Here is a 20,246-nt window from a genome sequence, read left to right as displayed (position 1 = left end):
CTGGGCTGAGTGTGTCTCTTTGCTGTGCGTGTGTCCAACCCTTCCTCAACCTTCCAGCTTCACTTACTTTTGCAGAATACAAGTTTCCTTCATCACTCTGTCTTACAGCTGAGGAACCAGCCTAAGGCATTCATATATAAACAGCCCCTTGGTGTCAGACTCACGACCTCCCATCCTAGAAAGAACTTGAGGACCCATGAGACCAACTCCTTACCCTCCCCAGGCCTCTGAGCCCCTTCCCAGGGCACACAGTCTCTCTAAAGGACCCCTTCCACAGGGCTGCTCTGCCACAGTTTGCACAGCTCCAGCGATGGGGAGCTCACCCCTTCCCCCGACCTTCACTCTGTGGCCCCAACTGTATTTGTTTTTACGGAGCTGAGAGTTGCCTGAACACTTCCACTGGGCTTGACTTCAGGGAGTAGCAGGCCCCACTTCCCCTCTCTGCTCTGCCACAACTTCCCCAGAGCCTTCCCTCAGGTTCTTCTCAACACTCCTCATCACCACCATCCCGGGAAGGTGTCACAGCCAGGAAGACCTGTGTTCCCACTCCAGCTCTTCTCAGCCTCAGTTTCCACATCAGGAAAATAGGGGGAAGTAAAATAACACATGGCTGTCTCTGAGATGGAACAGGCCTCTGAGCCCCCCGGGAATGCGACCTGGTGTCACACGGCCCTCCTGGGGTCCCCTGCCTCTTCTGCGTCCCTTCGATGGACAGGAACTGATTGCTCACCTTGTCCAGGTGTGCTTGGCGGAGGACACTGGCCGGGTGGGGACAAGCATCCCTGCCCCCACAGAGGGAAGCTCTGTGTGACAGCAGAGTAGGCCAGGCCACAAGGAAGGAAAGCGAAGCCCAGGTAGAGGGAATAGTGTGTTCAAAGCCCCACTAAGGAAAGAACCTGGCTCCTGGGAGAACTGAAAGATCAAGGCGGCTGGAACTCGGGGATCATTTCTTCAAAGGATTGGGTGTCAAAAACCATTGCACATTCATTCAATAAGTTGCTAGCCGTCAAGTTAGAAAAGAAAGTAAAACAAAATAAATGAACAACAACAAAAACCTGCCTGTGTTCATTGCAGTATTATTCACAATAGCCAATACTTGAAAACAACCTAGGTGTCCAGGATAGATGAATGAATAAGCTGTGGTACATACACATATACCTAGACACCCGATGGAATATTCCTCAGCCTTAAAAAATAAAGAAATCTTGCCATCTGCAACTACATGGACAGACCTGAGGGGCACCATGCTAAGTGACACGTGCTAAACAGGGACACATGCTAAGTGAAATAAGTCAGTTAGAGAAAGGCAAGTACTGCATGATCTCATTGATACCTAGAACTTTTTTTTAAAGTCAAATACATAGAAACAGATTGTAAGGTGGTTGCCAGGAGCTGGGGGGTGGGGGAAACCAGGAAGTGTTGGTTAAAAGATACAAATTTTCAGTTACATGAGATGAGTAAATTCTGCGGATCTAATGTATAGCAAGGTGACTATAGTCAATAATACTGTATCTGCCTTATACTTGAAAGGTACTGTTGAGAGTAGCACAAAACAGCCACAAAACATCAAAATGGTAACTATGTAGGTGAAGGATGTGTTCACTAACATTATTTAGGGAAAGGTTCTGCAGTATATACATGCATTGAATAATACTGTACACCTTAAACTTACAAAACGTTATATGTCAACATCAATTAGATCTCAATAAAGCTGGGGGCAAGAAAGAACAGACTACTGACATCTACCACAGGTTGGATCTCAAAAAACATGATGCAGGATGAAAGAAGACAGCATTTACACAGAGAGTTATTCCAGTGATATGAAGTTCTAGACACAAAAGCAAACCTACAGTGTCAGGGAGCAGGTCCATAGTTGTGACTGCGTGAAACTAACTTGGAGAGGGTAAGAGGGAACTTTCCAGAGTGATGAAAATGTTCTAGATCTTGATTAGAATTTAGTTATACAGAGGTATACATTTATGAAGAATGTACACATAAGCTTTATTTTACTGTATAGCTACAAAGCATATCCTAAATTAGGCTTTAATGTAGTTCGGATTTTAAAAGAAGAAAACAAAACCTGTGTTTGCTAAAGGATGAACCAGAGTGAGGTAGAAAGCAGGTTCTGGATGCCAGGCCTGGACAGAAATCCTGAGCCCTGTCACTTCCTAGCAAAAATCCCTCAGCTCGCTATACTTCAGCTTTCGAATCTATAAAACAGGGACACTAATAATATTCCCACACTGGGTAGAACTCAACAAATGTAAGCTTTAAAAAATAAGGCGGCCTTGAGGCAGCGGGCCCTCCCTCGGCAGAGAGTGCCAAATCCTGGACTGAGGAAAGAGGGCAGCCTATGAGAGTGAGGTCTGCAGGGACTACAGCTCCCAGCATGACCCTGATGGAGCGGGGCGCGATGGGAGTTGTAGTCCTAGCCGGCTAATTACACCCTAGGATGCAGTCGGCGGGGATGCCCTCTGCATCCCAGGCCTGAGCAGGTATTCACACTTTGTTCCAGGCTGGCTCTAGCAATGGACAGAAGCATTCTCTTGTCGCTAGTCTCCCTACCTCCAGAAGAAGGTTATCATCATTCCCATTTCACAGAACAGGAAACAAGCTCAGAGAATGACCCACAGAGAGGAACCAAGATCTGCTGACCTCAGAGTCTTTGCTCTTTGTATGTATATCCCTGACACCTCTCTCTCTCTCTCTCTCTCTCTCTCTCTCTCTCTCTCTCTCGCACACACACACACACACACACACACACACACAAATTCCAAAGCTGAGGGAGGGGAACAAACTCTCCTTGAAGCAAAGGGTCTTTGAACGGCCACAGGCTCGTATTATCTTTCCTATTTAGTCACTCATCCAAGGTCACACAGGTACCAAAGGGATCGCCTAAGGTGCCAGACCCTGTAAGCCTCGCCCTTGCGCGCCCTTTGCGACCGGACACTGAGTGGGCGTGGCCGAGACACGCTCCGCCTCCTTCCACCCTCCGCTCCCGCGCTCTTGGTGCAGTCCAGGTACTTCCATACGTGCGCGGGAGCGAGGGTGAAGCTACGTTGCTGCTGTAGACCCCGCGCGCGCGCGCGCGCCCGGGTGAAGAGGTCTGTGGACCGTTCCACTGCGTGGGGCCAAAGGGGGGACCGCGGCAGGCGGCGCTCGGGCCGCAGCGGGACCAGGACCCCGGGCTGCAGCGGGAGCAACGCGCCGGCCGCCGGGTGGGGTTAGAGCCCCGCCGCGGCCCCAGGTAACGCACGGCCTGGACTCTGCGCCGTGCGCCCCAGACGCAGGGCCAACGAGGATGGAGCGATAGGGGGCGGCAGTGGGCTGGCAGTGTAGCGCAGGGACCTCCAGCGAGGCCAGAGTCCGCCGGGCTGCGTCCTGGGCGGGAGCTTGCAGTCCTGGGACTCTGGGTCACCGCCGCTCCGCCCGCTGTCTAGTGTTCCCGTACGGGGAGCCCCTGGGAACTACAACTCCCAGAGTGCCCTGCGCTCCACGCATGCTCCGATCGCAACCCCTGGCGAGTCCCGGCTAGAGCTGGAGCCCAGGAGTCCGGGACAGAGCTGCAGTGCTTTGGCCTCCTTAGGGCTACCCCAAACACTTTACCAGCGCTCCTTGTCCCAGCTGCTGGGGATCCAGCGAGACTCGAACCTTGCCCTGGGGCTGCCTCGGGTCGGAAGAACAGACCACTGCACGCCAGCGGCGTGGGTACTGCTTTGAGGGTAAAGGAAGGCGCGGGGGCTCCAGAGGGTCTGTGTCTTGCCCAAGGTCACACACTCTGTTGCCTGAGGGCTATGAAGTCCGAGTCGAGATGGGGCCGGGGTAAGAAAGACGATGTGGGTGTAGGAAGCTGGCCTTGTTGGAGGGAAATGGGGAATTCAGCTGGATTCATCTCCCAGGAGCTGCCAGGCTTCCACATTCTTGGAGCTCCCGATTTTCATCTCTGGATGCTGTGGTGACCCATACCCGCTCCTTCCTTTGCAGACCCTATGGGTTCTACGGGTGACAGCTATAGCAGGGAGGGAGTCAGAAAGGGGATCCCCTCCCGTTGCCCTACCCACGGAGCTCACACCCTTCAAGCGCACGGTGTCTTCCAGTACCGTGGAAAATGAGCACACAGTGGAAGCCACTGTTGACTCACAGTCACCTCTATTTTCATTGGACAAACTGTGAGCCTCATAGAGGTGGCAGCTTTCTCATAGTCTAGGTGGCTGGCTTCTGAGGCACGGCACTTAACCATCCGTGTCTGCTGCCCTCTCAGTAGCCTGTAGGAGATGAACAGCAGTGCTGCACACACTAAGTGCTCAGGAAATGTCATCTGTCACTACTGTTGTCATCATCCTGGTTTTACAGAAGTGAGACTGAGGAAGAGAGAGGCCACATCACTGACCAAGACTCAGAGCTGGGGCCAGAGTGCTGCAGCCTTGAACCGGGACCTAGGAACACCTTTATAGACAGGCCACCCTCCCCCATATGCATAAACAGCCTCTGCTTTTTAGGGCAACCGAAGTTTGGGGCTCAGGTGTGTTCAAGCCTGCCCTAAGCAGCAAGGACTTGGCAGAGTGGGGCCCATCAACCCCTACCCTAGTGTGTGAGGCTCAAGTCTGATGCTCTGGGGTAGCTGGGAGGTCTGTGTCCTGAGCTGGATTTATTAGGCTGTGCTGTGTGTTCCTGGACCATCCCTCAGTCTCTGTGTTCTGCCAGCTTCACTTGGGAAGGCTGCTGGGCCCTGCATCTGGAGGAGGGCTTGAGGGCTCTTAGAAGAAAGGAGTGGAGTACTTTCTGACGCCTGATAGAGGGAAGGAGGCAGCCAGCTATCCAGGGTTTTAGGTAGGCAGGTGGAATAGGGGAGGCCTCAGCAGGATCCATCTCTTGCAGAGTCCTGGGGTGGAAGCTGGAAAGTAGGTAGAATCCAGTACTTTGCCTTCAAGGGACCAGGGTTCAAATCCCTCTCTGTCTTTCTTCCAGTCTGTGATCTGGAGAGGCTTTTTCCCCAAGGACATCTGTGCTTTTGATTATTGGACACCTGGAGACCCTGTGTTGGCATTTGCATTGCGTGAACCAAACTTAATGTTAGCTTAAAATGTGACCCATGTTTGCCCCTTCATGGCTATGTAACGGTGGGTAAGTCACGTCCTCTTTTGCCCAAGCTTCCTCATCTGTAAAGTGGAGCACACACTGATACCTAGCTTTAGGTCACTGGGAGGACCAATGAGATATCAGGGTAGGATTTACTCAGATCATGCAGGAGACTCCAGAACTCTGATTTCTCCACAGAACTTCATGGGAGGTACTTGGCCAAGAGTGAGCCACCCCCATTGGTCATTTCTGGAGCTCCCTGGGCCACACTTCTGGGAACTGGGTCAAGGGGAATCATTTCCTGAGCCATTTTCTTCATCTGTAAGATGAAAGTAACAGAACCTCCCTTCAGAAGGGTAGGGGCAGGGTGGGGTGATGAGGGTGAGGCACACAGTAGGTATATAGGCCACGGGCCCACACTGGGGTTCCAAAGCAGAAGATTCATCAATGAGAGGAAAGTCCAGATTCCTGACTTCCCTGGGAAATTGGGTAAAATTGAGCCTCCTTCCCGCTTGCTCCAGAGTGATTTTGCATGTGCCCAGGAAAGTTTTTCAGGTTAGGGTTAGAGTGAACATGTTATTGGCCAGAACTCCCGATTTCTCCACAGAACTTCATGGGAGGTGCTTACCCAAGAGTGAGCCACCCCTGTCGGTCATTTCTCGAGCTCCTTGGGCCACACTTCTGGGAACTGGGTCAAGGGGAGTGGGAGATGTGTTGTTGGCCTCTTGTCCTGTGGCGAAAAACTTGAGGGCTGTGGGGATTTGCTGAGGGTGTCTCAGGGACCTAAACCAGAGGGTCACGTGTGAGATAAGGCAGGACGAAGATTTCCTGGCCCTGAAGCATTAGGGGCAAGGAAGAGCAACCCAGAGCTCCTTCCTTGGACATCCACTGTCCAGTGTAAGCCAGGCCCTGCTGGGGGTAGAAGGAGCAGCCCCATGACATGCCTTCTGCTGTCCTGATGCGGTGTGATAATAGGCGTGCTATGTATTGTAGAAACCAGGAGACAGGTCGGGAGAGGCTCCAAGTAGGCAGCCTTTGAGCTGAACCCCTAAGGTTGAGCAGAGTTTGGCCACAGGTGAGGAGGGGATGTTGAGGACACTTTAGGCAGAGAGAATGGGACAATCAGAGTGCTCGTTTCTTCAAAGGAGTAAGTAGATTATGGAGTAGTAACTGGAGTCATTTCCTGTGTGGTGTGGTATCTGACTCTTGCGACCCCATGGACTGGAGCCTGCCAGGCTCCTCTGTCCATGGGATTCTCCAGGCAAGAATACTGCAGTGGGTTGCCATTTCCTTCTCCAGGGCATCTTCCTGACCCAGGGATTGAACCCAGGTCTCCTGCATTGCAGGCAGATTCTTTACCAACTGAACTATGAGGGAATCCCAGAGTGTTAGTCACTCAGTTGTGTCCAACTCTTTTCGACCCCATGGACTGCAGTCTGCCTCTGTCCATGGAATTCTACAGACGAGAGTAGTGGAGTGGGTACATTTCCCTTCTCCAGGGGATCTTCCTAACCCAGGGATTGAACCTGGTTCTCTCTCCATGGCAACCCATTCCAGTATTCTTGCCTGGAAAATCCCATGGACGGAAGAACCTGGTTAGGCTACAGTCCATGGGGTCGCAAAGAGTAGGACATGACTAAGTGACTTCACTCACTCACTCCTGCATTGCAGGCAGATTCTTACCATCTGAACCTAGTACGGATTCCCACACTGTGGCCTCAGGCAAGTCACTTCCCTTCCTTGAGCCTCAGATCCTCACCTGTAAAATGAGATTACCCCTGTGGTTTCTCAGTGAAGGCTGAATGTCAGTGCACTTAAAAGTGCTGAATCCTCTCAGGCAAGGAGGAGATTACTGAGACATGAAGTGATCATGACAGGACTGCGTGCAAATCAAATGGCATGAAGTGAAGGTCAGGGTGCATCTAGGCCTGAATACAAAGATGGGGAAGTTCAGCACAAGCTAGAGACTTCACAGCTTCCTATAAGAGGTGAGATGGGAGCCTAGCTTCAAGGGGCAGAGCAGAGGAATAGATTGGTAGAAGGGAAGAGAGAGGCAGGGAAGGCCAGAGGGAACACAGCCATGTAGCTGTGGGAGAGAGGCTGGGGAGAAGTGAGCCTGAAAAGTTTGGTGGGGGAAGCTTGTCTTGTTAAGCACAGCCCTGAAAGCTAGGCATTAGGGAGCCATTGCAGGGTCTACCCCTATCCAGGCAAGCAGGGGTTGGTCTGTGTAGGCACTTTGAGTGTAGGACAGATTTTCTGATTGCTTTTATGGAGTGAGAAAAATAAAAGGTTGGAAGGGATTTAGGGGGAGGGAGAGTTGCTGTTAAGGGGATGGTTAGAGAAAGGCAGCCCCATTTATTCTCATGTACCCATAGTTTAATTGTGATGGAGAGAGTTTGGCATTCCAGGTAATATCTGTAGCATGCCTCCTGAATTTGATCTCTCATCCCTACAGGTCTGCAAATAGCACCTGGATACCATTTTCAGTTTTTGTGTTATTGGCTGCACATCCACAGTATGGTGTCAGATTGTTGCTGCTCTAAACATTACTTGGATAGGCATGTCTGTTCCCCAGACTTCCTTCAGGGTTGTTTCTATTGGATGCCTCTAAAGGAACACAAGTTTTAATGACTGGAAATCCTTAAGACATACTGTTTTGCAGTAATTTTCTCTAGAATTTTCAGTAGGTTATACAGGATAGTTTTTTTTTTTTTTGAACAGCAAATATACAAAAGCATATCGAATTAAAAATTTTCCCTCCTGGCCCAGTGCTCTCTTTCAGTTCTCCATGAGGGCAGTTATTCAGTCTCCTGTATACCCTTCCAAAAATATTCTATTCTGATACCGAATATATCCTATTTTAAAAACCATTGATACTGCTACCCTCAGTTCAGTATCTTTCAGTTTTGAAATCTGGGGTTATGAAATATACCAAAGCAGCAGAGAAAATCACACACAGGCACACGCCCAGCAGCCCCACTACACAGGCTTAGCAGATGTTTTAACATTCGTGCTGGTATCTCGTGTAGGGCTGATTCGGAGGTAGCCCTATGTCAGTGCAGCTCCATCTAGAGGAGTCTAGTTATGGATTATGTGTGTAGTTTATATTAGGCCTGTTCCCAGCTCTTGAATATTTTAAATATTATTGATTTCTCTTTTTTTCCCCCCCATCGATATGGAGGTAATACCCCATTTTGTATAATGTCCCCAGGCAGACATGGAGGCAGAGGGGAACGAAGCCAGGCTTTGTCTTGGATTCAAGCTTCACCTCAGCAGTGTGACCTTGGGTTAATGACACCCCTCTTGATGTTCTTTACCTTTGTAAAATGGGCAGGTTGTAATAATCCGTCTCATAGGAATATTGTAGAAAACTAAAGACTTCATTGGGTTTAGTTACACTATCCACCTAGGCAAGGAGCTCTCCTACGCCTCGCCTAGAGCAATTAGAGCGCAGGTGGCCTGGAGAATTCCATGGACCGAGGAGACTAATGGGCTACAGTCTAGCGGCTTGCAAAGAATCGGACAGGACTGATGGATTAACGCTTCCTTTTCACGCCTCCTACTCTAGCTTCAAACTGTTCCCCGCCCCTTTCCCTGGCCACGCTAGGGGCGGGCCGGTTAAATGTGTTTGTGACGTCAGCGCGCGCCGGGCCAATCCCCCTTCCCTGTAAGCGTTATTAGCTTATTTGCATGAATTGCCCTTTATTGGTTCGTTGAGCAAGCCAGGCCCGCCCAACTATTTAAAGTCACCGCGCTATATAAACAAGATGCGGAGCGGCCAAGCCATGATGTCATCGCGGCGCAGTAGCTCTCAGAGCTGACGTCATCTCCGGGGAGGTTGTCGGGCCAGGGCTGTTAGTCTTCCTAACCACTCAGGCTGGCTTAAGGGACGCTCTTGCCCCGTCGAAGGTCTGGTTCATTGCACTTCAGTGTCCCAGGCGCCGCCCGCGGCCGAGGAGGGAACCATGACACAGTAAGTCCGGGCTGCGGCTCTCCCGGCGGGACCCGTTTCTCGGGCAGGGAGACAGAACCTCAGAAGCATGAGTGATTCGCGAGTTTGCATAGCAAGTTAGAGTTGCAGCCAATTTGTCTTACCCCCGTAGAAGGTCTTCCATCTTTAGGTCAGGCCATGTGGCCCCGCCCCTTGCTTGTGATGGCTGCGGTCACTAAGTGAGGAGGTGGGGACGAGAAGGAGGTTTTTTAAAAAAAAAAAATCTGCCCTCAAGATGGCGACCCACTAATCACGTGCTGAGTCCCGGCGGGTGATTGGTTCTTGGCACCCCCCGGGGGGAGGAGCTCTTGGCAAGGGGCGGGGCCCTTGCGGGCAGCTGCCGGCTACTGTTTGCCGGAACCTCCCGGCGCGGCCCCGCGAGTCCCCCTCCCGCCCGGCGCGCGACCCCGCCGCTTCGAATGTTGTGAATCAAATGTGGGGTTTGTTACATTCTGCTGCCGCCGCGGACAGTTCTTAAAGGGCCAGCCGCAGGCAGCTGCGCAAACCCGGCCGCGTCCTGCACTGCCTCCTGCTTCCCAAGGGCCTGAGGTGGCCACGCGTGGGCCTCACGAGGCAGACGGTCGGCGGACGGACAACAAAGAGAGGGCCCCGGAAGGACCCGGACAGCCCCCGGACTAGGGGGTGGGGAAAGGAGCACATTGTTCCGCAGGGCGGGGGCTCTTAAAGGGTCCAGGCAGCATAATCCCACCCCCACCTCCGCCCCCTGCCCAGCTTGGCCGTTCTAGATCGGGAACAAAGGAGTCACGGTGTGGCCGAAGGTGAGTCGGGGACTGAGCCCCCAACTCCCGATTTCTGTATCCCTAGAACTCCTGCCCTCCTTCCCCTGGGACTGGGTATTGTGATCTAGCTGGCTCTGCAGGAGTTAATCACGGGCAGTCCGGAGTGGGGACTGCGAGGCCTCTAGAATCCGGGACCCCTCCCCACCCCCAGCGCCCCCCAAGGCCAGGCCGAGTCTCCTTCTCCAGAGGCTGAGCGCTGCGGTTGGAGAGGAAGGAGCCGCCCCCTCCCCCTGCAGCCGCCACTTCCTTTGTTGTTGCTTTTGTCTCACGCCGAGCACATGGTCCGGGATCCTCGGCTCTTAAAGTCACAGCGCTCTGGCCCCGACGCCGCAATCTGGCCTCTCGTCCCAGATGTTCCTCTGAGCACAGCACAAAGGAGTGAGAAGGGGGTGCGGGAGGCCCCGCTCTGGGCGAGTATCCGTACCACGGCCCCTCCCCCACGCCTGTCCCCTTTCCCAGGGAGGGTTGGTTGAGGAAGCTCCTCGAACCCCTCTACCTGCGCTTGGCCCACGTTGAGGAGGGGCTTGCCCTTTAGGGACACTGGTTTCCTTCCCCTGTAATGTGACCACCTGGTTTCTTGCGTCTTGCTTATTGTGGCTTTATTTGGGAGCTCTCGGAAGGAGAGATTTCCACCCCCATTTTACAGTTGTGGCAACTGAGTCTCAGAAGGGAAGATTTCCTTGACCAAGGTCATCTAGGGAGTCTGGGCTGGCACACGACTCTTACTTAACTCAGAGCTTGGTGGTCCTGCCCTCAGCTGCCACCAGACACCACAGTTGGGTAGCTTTGCTTGTCTTCCAGGCAGTGCTGGGCCCAGCATGCCTCTTTTGGGGGGCTGGTGGGAGGGAGTAGGGAGGGGTGCTTTTCAGCCTACCTCAGTCTGCTCCTGTCCTCAGGGCCTCACTTGGCTTATCATCTGCAAAACAGCCCCTATTCCTGCAAACAGCAGCCAGGCCCAAATTATATGTTAGGGTCTCACTCTACCAGGATGAGGATAGCTGCTTGGGGCACTGAAAGTGCCTGGGGGAGGAGATGGATGCAAGATGCAGTCCCTGCTTCTGGGCAAGATTGGATTTAGGGATGGGACCTTTAGGGCTCTTTTTCAGAGACCTTAGTAAAAGCCCAGCCCAAAGGACAAGTGGTAAAAGGCAGAGCAGTTAGGTGGTAGCTTTGCTGTTTGACCTTGAGCAAGTTGCTGGCTCCAACTTTGGGCCTCACTTCTCTCCACAGTAGGGCTCGTCAGGATGTCTGAAAGAGAAAGCTCTCCTGATCTCCTTTAGGGCCTACAGTAGAGATTTGGCATTAAGTAATTCTTGAGGGTAATGATGGTAATGGAAGCCAGGGTTGAAGAAGCCTGGGCCTAGGTGACCAGCCAGGACTAAATCTTTGGCTTTGGCTTTATAGTCTGGAGTAAGTTACTTCCTTCCTTTGGGTCCCAGTTTGCTCAACTGTAAAGTGGGTAAGTTCCCCCTGGGCCATCTCTGTTCCCAGTCAAGAACCAGGGCCCCCTCCTTGCTAGCTGGGGTATTCCCTGAGGGAGCCTGTCTGACTTTCTGATAGTGTAAAGCTCAGCTGATACCTGAGCTTTACAAATCACTGCAGTGGACTTTGGGGAGTCCTTACCAGTCCCCTGGGAGCTGATTATTGGCCTGTTCCCATTTTACAGATGAATAAGCTGTGGCTCAGAGAGAGGAAGCAAAGTGCCCAGTCCTCAACCAATACTGGCCAGAGATCAGGGCATCATGTGTTAATAAAATGCAAGGGTTGACACTATTACCTTTGGCACCATTGGCCACAGCTAGAGGGCTTCTGTCTGGTGGTTGGATTTCCCAGCTCCTTGCCACTTCCCTTTCCTGCTCTGTGGGCATTTTTGAAGAGGCTGGCCAGAGCAGAATCCCATGGGCCTGGGCCTCTGTGGTTCTTCACCCCTGAGCCTTGACATTGCCCAGCCTTCAATAAGACAGCATGGCATAAGAGGAGCAGTTGAGGCCACTGCTATGTCCCTGGGCACTCAACTCTAGCTGACTGGCCTTGGATCTCACTTCTCTCAGTGAGATCTCATCCTCAGTGTCTCTACTTCTGAGGGTTGCTATGAGGACTTAACTGGGATGGCACATGGAAAGTATTGTAGTTCTGGTTAATAACTCCCCATCAGCAGGACTGAGGTCTCTCAGGATCTCTGAGGTCAGTTAGAACAGAGGTTCTTAAGCACTGCCTGTGTTATAGAAACTGCTGGGGAATTTGGTGGAATTCTAGGCGCTCTTGTTCCCCAACCTTCTTAAGATTCTAACCCAAAATATCTAGGGTGGGTCAGGAGTTTGTTGTTTCAGTTATTTGGGGGTTTCCTCTGAATCTCTCTTAGGCTGTGTTTGCTCGGCTGGATCATCAGCAGGAATCGAGGCTGTGTGCATGTGTGTACACGTGTGTTAGGATGTGCGCTTGGGCCACACCGGGGGTTACAACCCCAGTCACCTGTGGTGGGCAGGCGGGGAGTGGGTCTGGGGTGGCCTGGAGAGAAAGCTCATGCTCAGAGTGAGGGAGTCAAGCAGGAATGAGGGACCAGATTTTCTGCTTCACCACACACACACACGCACACGCGCGCATACACACACACACACACACACCCCACTCACTCTCTGAAAGGCCAAATTTTTATGTAATCTCCCAATTTTTAATCATTGGCACTAACTTCACTGCTGCCAGACTGATTACATAGACCTTAGACCTATGTTATCAGCTCTCCTGGGTGCATTTACCACATCAGGCCTGCCCTGTGCTGGGTGCAATCTAATGGGCCTTGTCCACCCCTCTGCCAGGTGCTGGCTGGGAGGAGCGTGAATTCCAGCTCTTCCGTGGCCTTGGGCCCTGTGCTGTCTTAGCAGGTAGAGAAGAGTCCCCCCTTTCAGGCTCATTGTGAAAGTTAGGGCCCATGCACATAAAGCCCAGTGCAGAGGAGAGGAACAAGCAGTTGAGGGGACAGTACACACACTCCTAATTGTGTGAACAGAGAGGCAGCACTTGAGGCTGTGTGTGGAGGAAGCATAGGAGTTGCGTTCTATGGAGGCGGGGTCCCTGCGGTAGGAACAGCCAAGGGCTGGTCCTGCTAGACGTGCCCTTTAGCTTTGCAGGGCCTGACAGATTCCAGAACTTTCCCTGCGAGGGCCTCATTCCAACCTCTGGAGTTAATGCCCCCCCCTGCCCCACCCCCACTCCGCAACTTGCCCCACCTGGACCCCAGCTCCTGCCCCGCCTCGTTCCCACTCAGCTTCCTCCCTTAGGTTTAGGTTCTTGCTTCCTCTTTTTTCTTAGCAAGCCCTACCTCCCACTTGTGGGCTGTGTTGGGTCAGGTTTGTACAACCCCCTCCAACCCCTTCCTCCTGCCCCAGAGGGCCTGGCTACATGCCAGACCCACCAGTCCATCAGAGGTTGACTTCCTTTATCACTTCATTGCGTCTTGCCAAAATTCTTGGCCTGGACCCTTTCCTGTTGGCAGCAGGGTACAGCAAGAGGCTGTAGTCAGCCCACCTCCCCGCTTTGACACTTCCTCTGGCACCTTGAGCAAGTCCTTTCCTGTCTCTGAGCCTCAGTTTTCTCTTCTGCAAAATGGAGCTGACAGTTCCTTCTTTTAAGAGTAGGTGAAGTCTCACTTGGGTGGGCACTGTGGTAACAGATTATGGAAAGAAAGTACACAGTCGACCCTCTTTATCCATGCGTTCACATCCATAGATATAACCAACTGTAGATTGAAAATATTGGGGGGGGAAATCCATCAAGTTGCAAAAAGCAAAACTTGGATTTGCCCTTTAGGTAGCATTTACATCATATTTACCTAGCATTTCCATTGTATTAGGTATCATAAGTAATCTAGAAATGATAGAAAGTCCAGGGGAGGATGTATATAGGTTATATGCAAATATTACACCATTTCACATAAGGGGTTATTTAAGCGTTCTCAGATTTTGGTATCATAGGAGTCCTAGAACCAGTGCCCCATGGATACTGAGGGATGACTCCTGGCTTGTCTTGGACTGAGAACCCTCAAGGGCAGGAACCAAGTCAGAACCTCTCACATATTAGTAGTGGAAGGAGTATAGTCCTTCTTGAGCCAAGCAGGTGGAAGGGAGGAAGCTGGAGTCCCCTCAGGAACCCCACTACCTGTAGGTCATATTTGTAGACCCTTGCACCATGACAGGGTTCCTTGGAGACCCACCCGGAGGGAGCCTTACACCAGAGCCACCTGGCCTGGAAGCATGTTAGCCAGCCCTCTGGACTCCCTGCAGGCCAAGGCTCTCTCTGGTCTGTCTGTCCTGAACCTCAGCGCCAGGGCACAGTGCTGCCAGGGGAGCGCAGGGGCATGGCGGGTGGCATCAGTGGGCTTCTGGAACCGGGGTGCAGAGGTTTGATCCTCCCTCCCTGACTGCTCATGGAGCAAGGGACTGAACTTTCTGTGCCTTAGTCCCTTTGTCGGTTTGCCTCCTAGGGTCGTGTGCCCTGGCCCAGCCCCTCCAGCCCTCTGCCACCCCTGATGCAACCATGGGCTCTGGCAGTGACTAGGTGGGCACCCTCTGCCCCTGGGGGTCAGCGGCGATTCCCTGCAGGACCCAGCAGCAGCCCGGGCCAGCTCTGGGGAAGGTAGGAGGGAACCTCCCAGTCCTATGGATCCTGGAGCCACTGCCGTGGGGGCTGTCAGCCTAGGCTGGCACAGGGGCCGGGGGCGGTGGGCCCAGGGCCCTGAGCTATCTTCCTTCCCCAGTGGGTAGTGGACCTTTGGCTTCTTCCGTGCTCTGTGAATGAGCAGCCCCCGTCAGTGCTACTGGGGCCTCCTCTCTGGTGCAGCCCCAGCCGCGAGGGCCCCCTGGCCAGCCCGCCTTCCCAGGATGAGCGCTTCCCCTCCCAGCAGCTGCCGCCCCGACCAGCACACCTCCCCGTAGAGGAGCGCCGAGCCTCGGCTCCTGCCGGCGGGAGCCCCCGAATGCTGCACCCAGCCTCCCAGCAGAGCCCGTTCATGGTTGATCTCCACGAGCAGGTAGGCAGAATCCCCAACCCCGCACTCCGCCTTGCCGCCCTGGCCTCTGGCAAGTCGGGCCAAGGAGCAGAGGAGCAATACCCTGACTTCACCTTGCTGAACTCTTTGCTCCGTTCGGGGAGGCATCTTTAGCCCTGGTGTACAGGTTGGTACATTGAAGCCCAGAGAAGGGAAGGACCTTCCCTGGGGCCACACGGTGGATGAGTGATAGAGCTATAAAGCCCCTCCTGGGTTCCCAGAGGACTCTCTGGGGCTTGGGGTAGGAGGTGGCAGCTGGGTCTACGGTGGGTAGGCCCCAGCTAGAGAAGGGGAGAGAGCTGGCCCGGCGGGACTGTCTCAGCTCGGGGCCAGCCGAGTGGCCTCCCCACAGTTCTGGGTCTCTCTTCTGCAGGTGCACCAGGGACCTGTCCCTCTGTCCTACACAGTCACCACAGTGACCACCCAAGGCTTCCCCTTGCCTACAGGCCAGCACATCCCTGGCTGCAGCACTCAGCAGCTCCCAGCATGCTCCGTGATGTTCAGTGGGCAGCACTACCCGCTCTGCTGCCTCCCGCCCCCGGTGAGTGAGCACCCGCCCAGGCCTCCTGGTCCGTCTCTAGCTAAAGGCCTCGGGCTTGGGCCTGTAGCAAAACTGAGCTGCACTTAACGGCCCTTAGCCAGGCTGTCTGAATACCCTGGGCTCCAGGCCACAGCCTTGTCCAGAAAAGTGTATGTGTATTCATGTCCAGTGGAAGGGCATTGCAGAGCTCAGGGCTGGCCCTGCATCCCAGGGCCTGCTGTATGGTCTGGAGGAGTCACTGTGGGCCTTCAGAGCAAGATGTCCTGCCTGGGAGGCCTAGGCCAGGGCCAGATGGTCCAGAGGACTTCTCGCTGGGTGGAATTGGCCCTGGCCCTGGTCCCACAAACCTAAGACCCAACCCAGAGCCCAGAAGAATGTTCTCCAGCCTCTGCCCCCTTTCTCAGCAGCTGATCCAGGCATGTACCATGCAGCAGCTCCCTGTGCCGTATCAGGCCTACCCCCACCTCATCTCCAGTGACCACTACATCCTGCACCCCCCGCCGCCAGCCCCACACCCCCAGCCCGCTCACATGGCGCCTCTTGGGCAGTTTGTGTCCCTGCAGACACAGCACCCACGCATGGTGAGTCCCGGAAACGGGTCTGATGCTACAGGGAATGGTGGGTGGGGCGGGGCCCAGGGGACTCCCCTTGTCACTGACTCTGCCAAACCCCACCTCCCCCCCCCCCCCCCGCCCGCAGCCCCTGCAGCGCCTCGACAATGACGTGGATCTCCGGGGGGATCAGCACCCCCTGGGGAGCTTCACCTACTCCACCTCGGCCCCAGGCCCGACCCTGTCGGCGTCCGTGCCCATGCACTACCTGCCGCACGACACCCTGCACCAGGAGCTGTCCTTCGGTGTGGTGAGTGCCACCCCTGCTCTGGCTTGAGGGTGACCAGGGAGACAGGTCCGTGGCTGACCTGCCCCTGGCCCCCCTCCCGCAGCCATATTCCCACGTGATGCCTCGGAGACTGAGCACCCAGAGATTCCGCCTGCAGCAGCCGCTCCCCCCACCGCCCCCGCCGCCGCCCCCACCACCGTATTACCCCAGCTTCCTGCCCTACTTCCTGTAAGTACCTGCACAGCTGCTCCAGAGCTGGGGGGTGTGTTCTCCTGGGTTCGTTAGTGGTTAGACCCTAACAGGGTCCCACAGAGGTCCCGGGGCTGCTCGAGCCCCCTACTCCCACCCCCCAGCATCCCCAGTAGACCAGACCTGCACACTCACACTCCCCAGTAGGGTCTCCGGTGTGAACAGTTCAGAGTTCTGGGCTTGGTTTCATGGTGGGAATCAGGGGATTCCCCCAGCGCCCTCTGTGCCTACTGCCCTTGACCCTGGGCCCACATGCTTGTCTCCCACTAGCTCGATGCTGCCGATGTCACCAACAGCAATGGGGCCCACCATCAGCCTGGATCTTGATGTGGATGACGTGGAGATGGAGAACTATGAGGTCCCGTGGAGCCTGGTCCTGGGAAGTGGGGGCCTGGGGGACCTCCAGCCCTGGCCGCCGCTGACTCTCCCCTCCTGCCCGCGTCCAGGCTCTCCTGAATCTGGCCGAGCGGCTGGGAGACGCCAAACCCCGTGGCCTCACCAAAGCGGACATCGAGCAGCTTCCATCGTACCGCTTTCACCCGGACAGTCACCAGTCAGAGCAGACACTGTGAGTGCCCTGGCCTCCTCTTCCAGCCCCCTCCCCGAGCCTCTCTGAGCACAGATAGGTTTCTAATCTCCTGGATGGGGCTTTGTGCCCCGCCGTGAGTCTGCCCTGCCCTCAGTGTGGGGGTGATGCTCTGTGCCTCCTCCCAGGTGTGTTGTCTGCTTCAGTGATTTCGAGGCGCGGCAGCTGCTCCGGGTCCTCCCCTGCAACCACGAGTTCCACACCAAGTGTGTCGACAAGTGGTTGAAGGTAAGGTTCCCATGCTGCTCCCAGGGGTGGGGAGGGAGGAGGGGGACTGGAGGGCTTCCCTCTGCGTCCCTTCGGCATCCAGGAGTTCTGGCTCCACTCAGGGAGCCAGGTCCCTACCAGGGAGCAGAAGAGCCTCCGATGGGATGGGGGTTGGGCGAGAGTGGAGTCTTGACATGCGGCTGCTTCTCCCAGGCCAACCGGACGTGTCCCATTTGCCGGGCCGACGCTTCCGAGGTGCCCAGGGAGGCTGAGTGAGGCCCCACAGCCACCCCGGAGAACCCTGCCCAAAGTTCTGGAAACTTGGGGGCCCCAGGGAGGGCGTGGTCCCGGCCTGCCCTGCCGTTCCTGCCTGCCTCTCCAGAGCTGGTGTCAGGGTCAGCCCGAGAGAAGCCCCTGCAATAAGCCCCTGCATTTGCCAAGCTCCAAAGACTCCTTCCCCGTTTGCCCACCCATCTACCCACCCGGGAGCAGCCTGAGCGCCCGCGACTCAGTCTCTCTCCTGTTTGCCCTCGGGTCTGTCTCCTTTTCCTGCCAGCACTGGGAGCCAGGGTCCATTCCCCTAGTGTGGCCGGTGGAGATCGTTGGCCCCAAGATGGGCAAAGGGGGAGCTGTCCGGGGTCGCCTGGTCTCTTGCACTGAAGTGGCATGCCCTCTGTGCAGGTGGCACTGACAGGCGTGGACAGATGGTGGCAGGAAGCCCAAGTGGGTCCTTCCGCCTTGACCCCAGGCAGACTCAGGCAGCCAGGCTGCTGTGAGGGTTGGGCTGGCTCCCTAGAGGGCCCTCAGCCCAGGCACAACATTCCGGCCGCAAGCCCAGGCTGGGGAGCATCAGAGCCAGCCTCCCAAGCAGGTGGGAGGCAGGCTCTGAGCTGAGGCAGATGGGCCCTCTGAGAGGGGAGAGTGACCTCCTGTGTTGCTGGTGGCTGCCCTCCCTGGCAGTGACGGTGCCCAGACCCGTGCCCGATCTCCCCTTTCTGTCGTTTTGCATGAACGTGAGGAGCAGCAGTTTTTGTTGATCATTTGGCCCCAAATTGCGTGTAGGATCTGAGGGTGTGGATTTTTAAATAGTCTCTTTTTTTTGGTTTAACGGGGGTATAGGGACCAACCAGGACCAAGTGCCCCGGGGGCAGGGAATGGTCCGTGCTATGCCGCCTGGCCTGCATGCATGTGCACGGCCGGGGCTGGGCCGGGTGGCTGGCGGTCGTGGGTGGGGTTGGGGGCTCTGTGCTCAGCTGATAACTGCCATGCACTGTACTGCACACGTCCCCAGAGCCTCCCGGGACCGGATGCTTTTCAGGGCATTTCTCCCTCTAGCCAGGACCTGTCTCCCACCTGCCTGGGCGTGTCTCCTCCAAGGAAGTCCCGGGAGGACTGGGCCCAGGGAGGGTGTGGACCCACCTCCAGGGGCCCCCTCCCAGCTTGAGCCCTGCCCTCCAAGGTCTGGAGGAGCCCCCATAGGGTCTGGCTGAGTTCCCCACCCTCGCCCTCGTGGTCCCATTCCTTCTCTTCCTCACCCCCAGCTGGGGTTGCTGCCCTGAACGAACCGCGTGTGGGGCCGGCACATCCTAGCAGGCAGCCCCTGGCGCCTGCTGCCTCAGGGATGCTCCAACCACCCTCGTTCAGCAGCGGCCCTGGCTTCCCGCCACCCCCCAGCCTGCCATGGGGCCCCATCAGCCTGGCCCCACCCCGTGGAGAACCCAAAGTCTTACTGTATATAACTCCAGGTGACATTTCTATATTTATAGCAGTGTTGAAAACCCCACGTTTTACACAGAGAACCACCCTCTCCAACCCCCCTCCCTTCCCCACCCCCAAAAAAGGTTTTCAGAACCCTTTCCAGTTCCTGGGGCAGGCGGAAACAGGCTCACGGATTGTGTGTCGGCTGCAGCAGTGATTCCAGCGAGCAGCTATTGGGGGGGAAACAACATTAAAAAAAAAATCACTTAAAAAAAAAGATTTATAAGACAATTATTTAGGATGTTTGTGATTTGCCGACCTTGCTATAGATGCCATGTTACCAATGATTTCCTGTGGTGGGGGCTTGTCATTGTTTACTGTTTTATTTACCAACTTCTGGCCTAGGCATGACAGTGGGCTCCATCCCCCAGCCCTGGCTGGGCCCAGCACCTGTGTCCTGTGTTAGAAAGGTCTTTTATATATATATATATAGTTACATATATATATATAAACATGTAATTTGGGGGGGCCCTGTTCCTTGCACATTTTACAGTTACCTCATTTTTCCCATGTATGTATTTGAGAAAATGCTAATATATAGAGAAAAAAATGGTTCTTAAAGCTTAAATGTGTGGTTTTTTCCATTCCATTGGATTCACATTGGTTTGTAGCATTTAACATAACTAGTATGTTGTATTATATATGTGTATACCGATTGAAATTTTTAACAGATTTGTACTTTTTTTAAAATGAAAGTTGCTAGTTCTGCTTGACCAAGTAGTGCAATCATTATTTTTTTTAATATTGTTGCTGATTTCAGAGGGATATTCACTAATAAATGTATGATGTATATCAAGTATTGCCCAAGCTGCTCTTGGCTGCCTGTGTCCTTACTGTCTTAATGGGAAATAGGGCAGGGGGCATCAGTCTGAGAGTGGGTAGGGGCCCAGGATGAGACAGGCAGAAAACATTGTTCTTCACTTTGGAACCTTAGGGAAAATGATCTCTTGATGGAGAGGGGTCTGTGGATCCAGTTCAGTGATAACTGCTCTGAGCCAATCTGCTTCACAGGCAAACTAGGTAGGATTCTGTTGGCAACTGACAAGATTCCATCTCACCGGTTTGAGGAAGAGGGCACTTCCTAGTCTTGTCATTTACATTCTGGAGGTAGGTTTTGCTTCATCCTGACTAGATCCAACTCGGTCTTCTTG

The 20,246-nt window shown here is 54.4% G+C and overlaps 1 protein-coding gene across 19 annotated transcripts; it reads left to right on the top strand.

The window, feature by feature from the left end:
- Positions 1 to 2,967: 2,967 nt before the first annotated feature.
- On the top strand, positions 2,968 to 19,891 carry RNF44 (ring finger protein 44). Of its 19 annotated transcripts, none has more exons than XM_069591737.1 (11): positions 2,968 to 3,104; positions 14,351 to 14,502; positions 14,707 to 14,896; positions 15,288 to 15,455; positions 15,863 to 16,036; positions 16,155 to 16,316; positions 16,399 to 16,523; positions 16,815 to 16,902; positions 16,991 to 17,112; positions 17,259 to 17,358; positions 17,551 to 19,891. In XM_069591737.1, the coding sequence occupies exons 2-11, from the start codon at positions 14,396 to 14,398 to the stop codon at positions 17,611 to 17,613; spliced, it is 1,299 nt and encodes a 432-aa protein (XP_069447838.1). In that variant the 5' UTR covers positions 2,968 to 3,104; positions 14,351 to 14,395; the 3' UTR covers positions 17,614 to 19,891. The 19 variants fall into 19 exon arrangements, with proteins under 19 accessions (XP_069447838.1, XP_069447831.1, XP_069447835.1 ...); XM_069591730.1 differs by having other exon boundaries at positions 15,860 to 16,036; XM_069591734.1 differs by having other exon boundaries at positions 3,001 to 3,247.
- The last annotated feature ends 355 nt before the right edge of the window (positions 19,892 to 20,246 follow it).

The sequence above is a fragment of the Ovis canadensis genome, chromosome 5, assembly GCF_042477335.2.
Source record: "Ovis canadensis isolate MfBH-ARS-UI-01 breed Bighorn chromosome 5, ARS-UI_OviCan_v2, whole genome shotgun sequence".
Classification (NCBI taxonomy): domain Eukaryota; kingdom Metazoa; phylum Chordata; class Mammalia; order Artiodactyla; family Bovidae; genus Ovis; species Ovis canadensis.
Note: the sequence above shows the minus strand (reverse complement) of the source record. Positions and strands in the feature narration are given on the sequence as shown.

What these genes read in the sequence shown, in the direction of transcription:
- RNF44 (XM_069591730.1), top strand. Translation starts at nt 14,396, where the DNA reads ATGCAACCATGGGCTCTGGCAGTGACTAGGTGGGCACCCTCTGCCCCT. An exon ending in TGGTTGATCTCCACGAGCAG is followed by an intron (nt 14,897 to 15,287) that starts GTAGGCAGAATC and finishes TCTCTTCTGCAG; the next exon opens with GTGCACCAGGGACCTGTCCC. An exon ending in TGGAGATGGAGAACTATGAG is followed by an intron (nt 16,903 to 16,990) that starts GTCCCGTGGAGC and finishes GCCCGCGTCCAG; the next exon opens with GCTCTCCTGAATCTGGCCGA.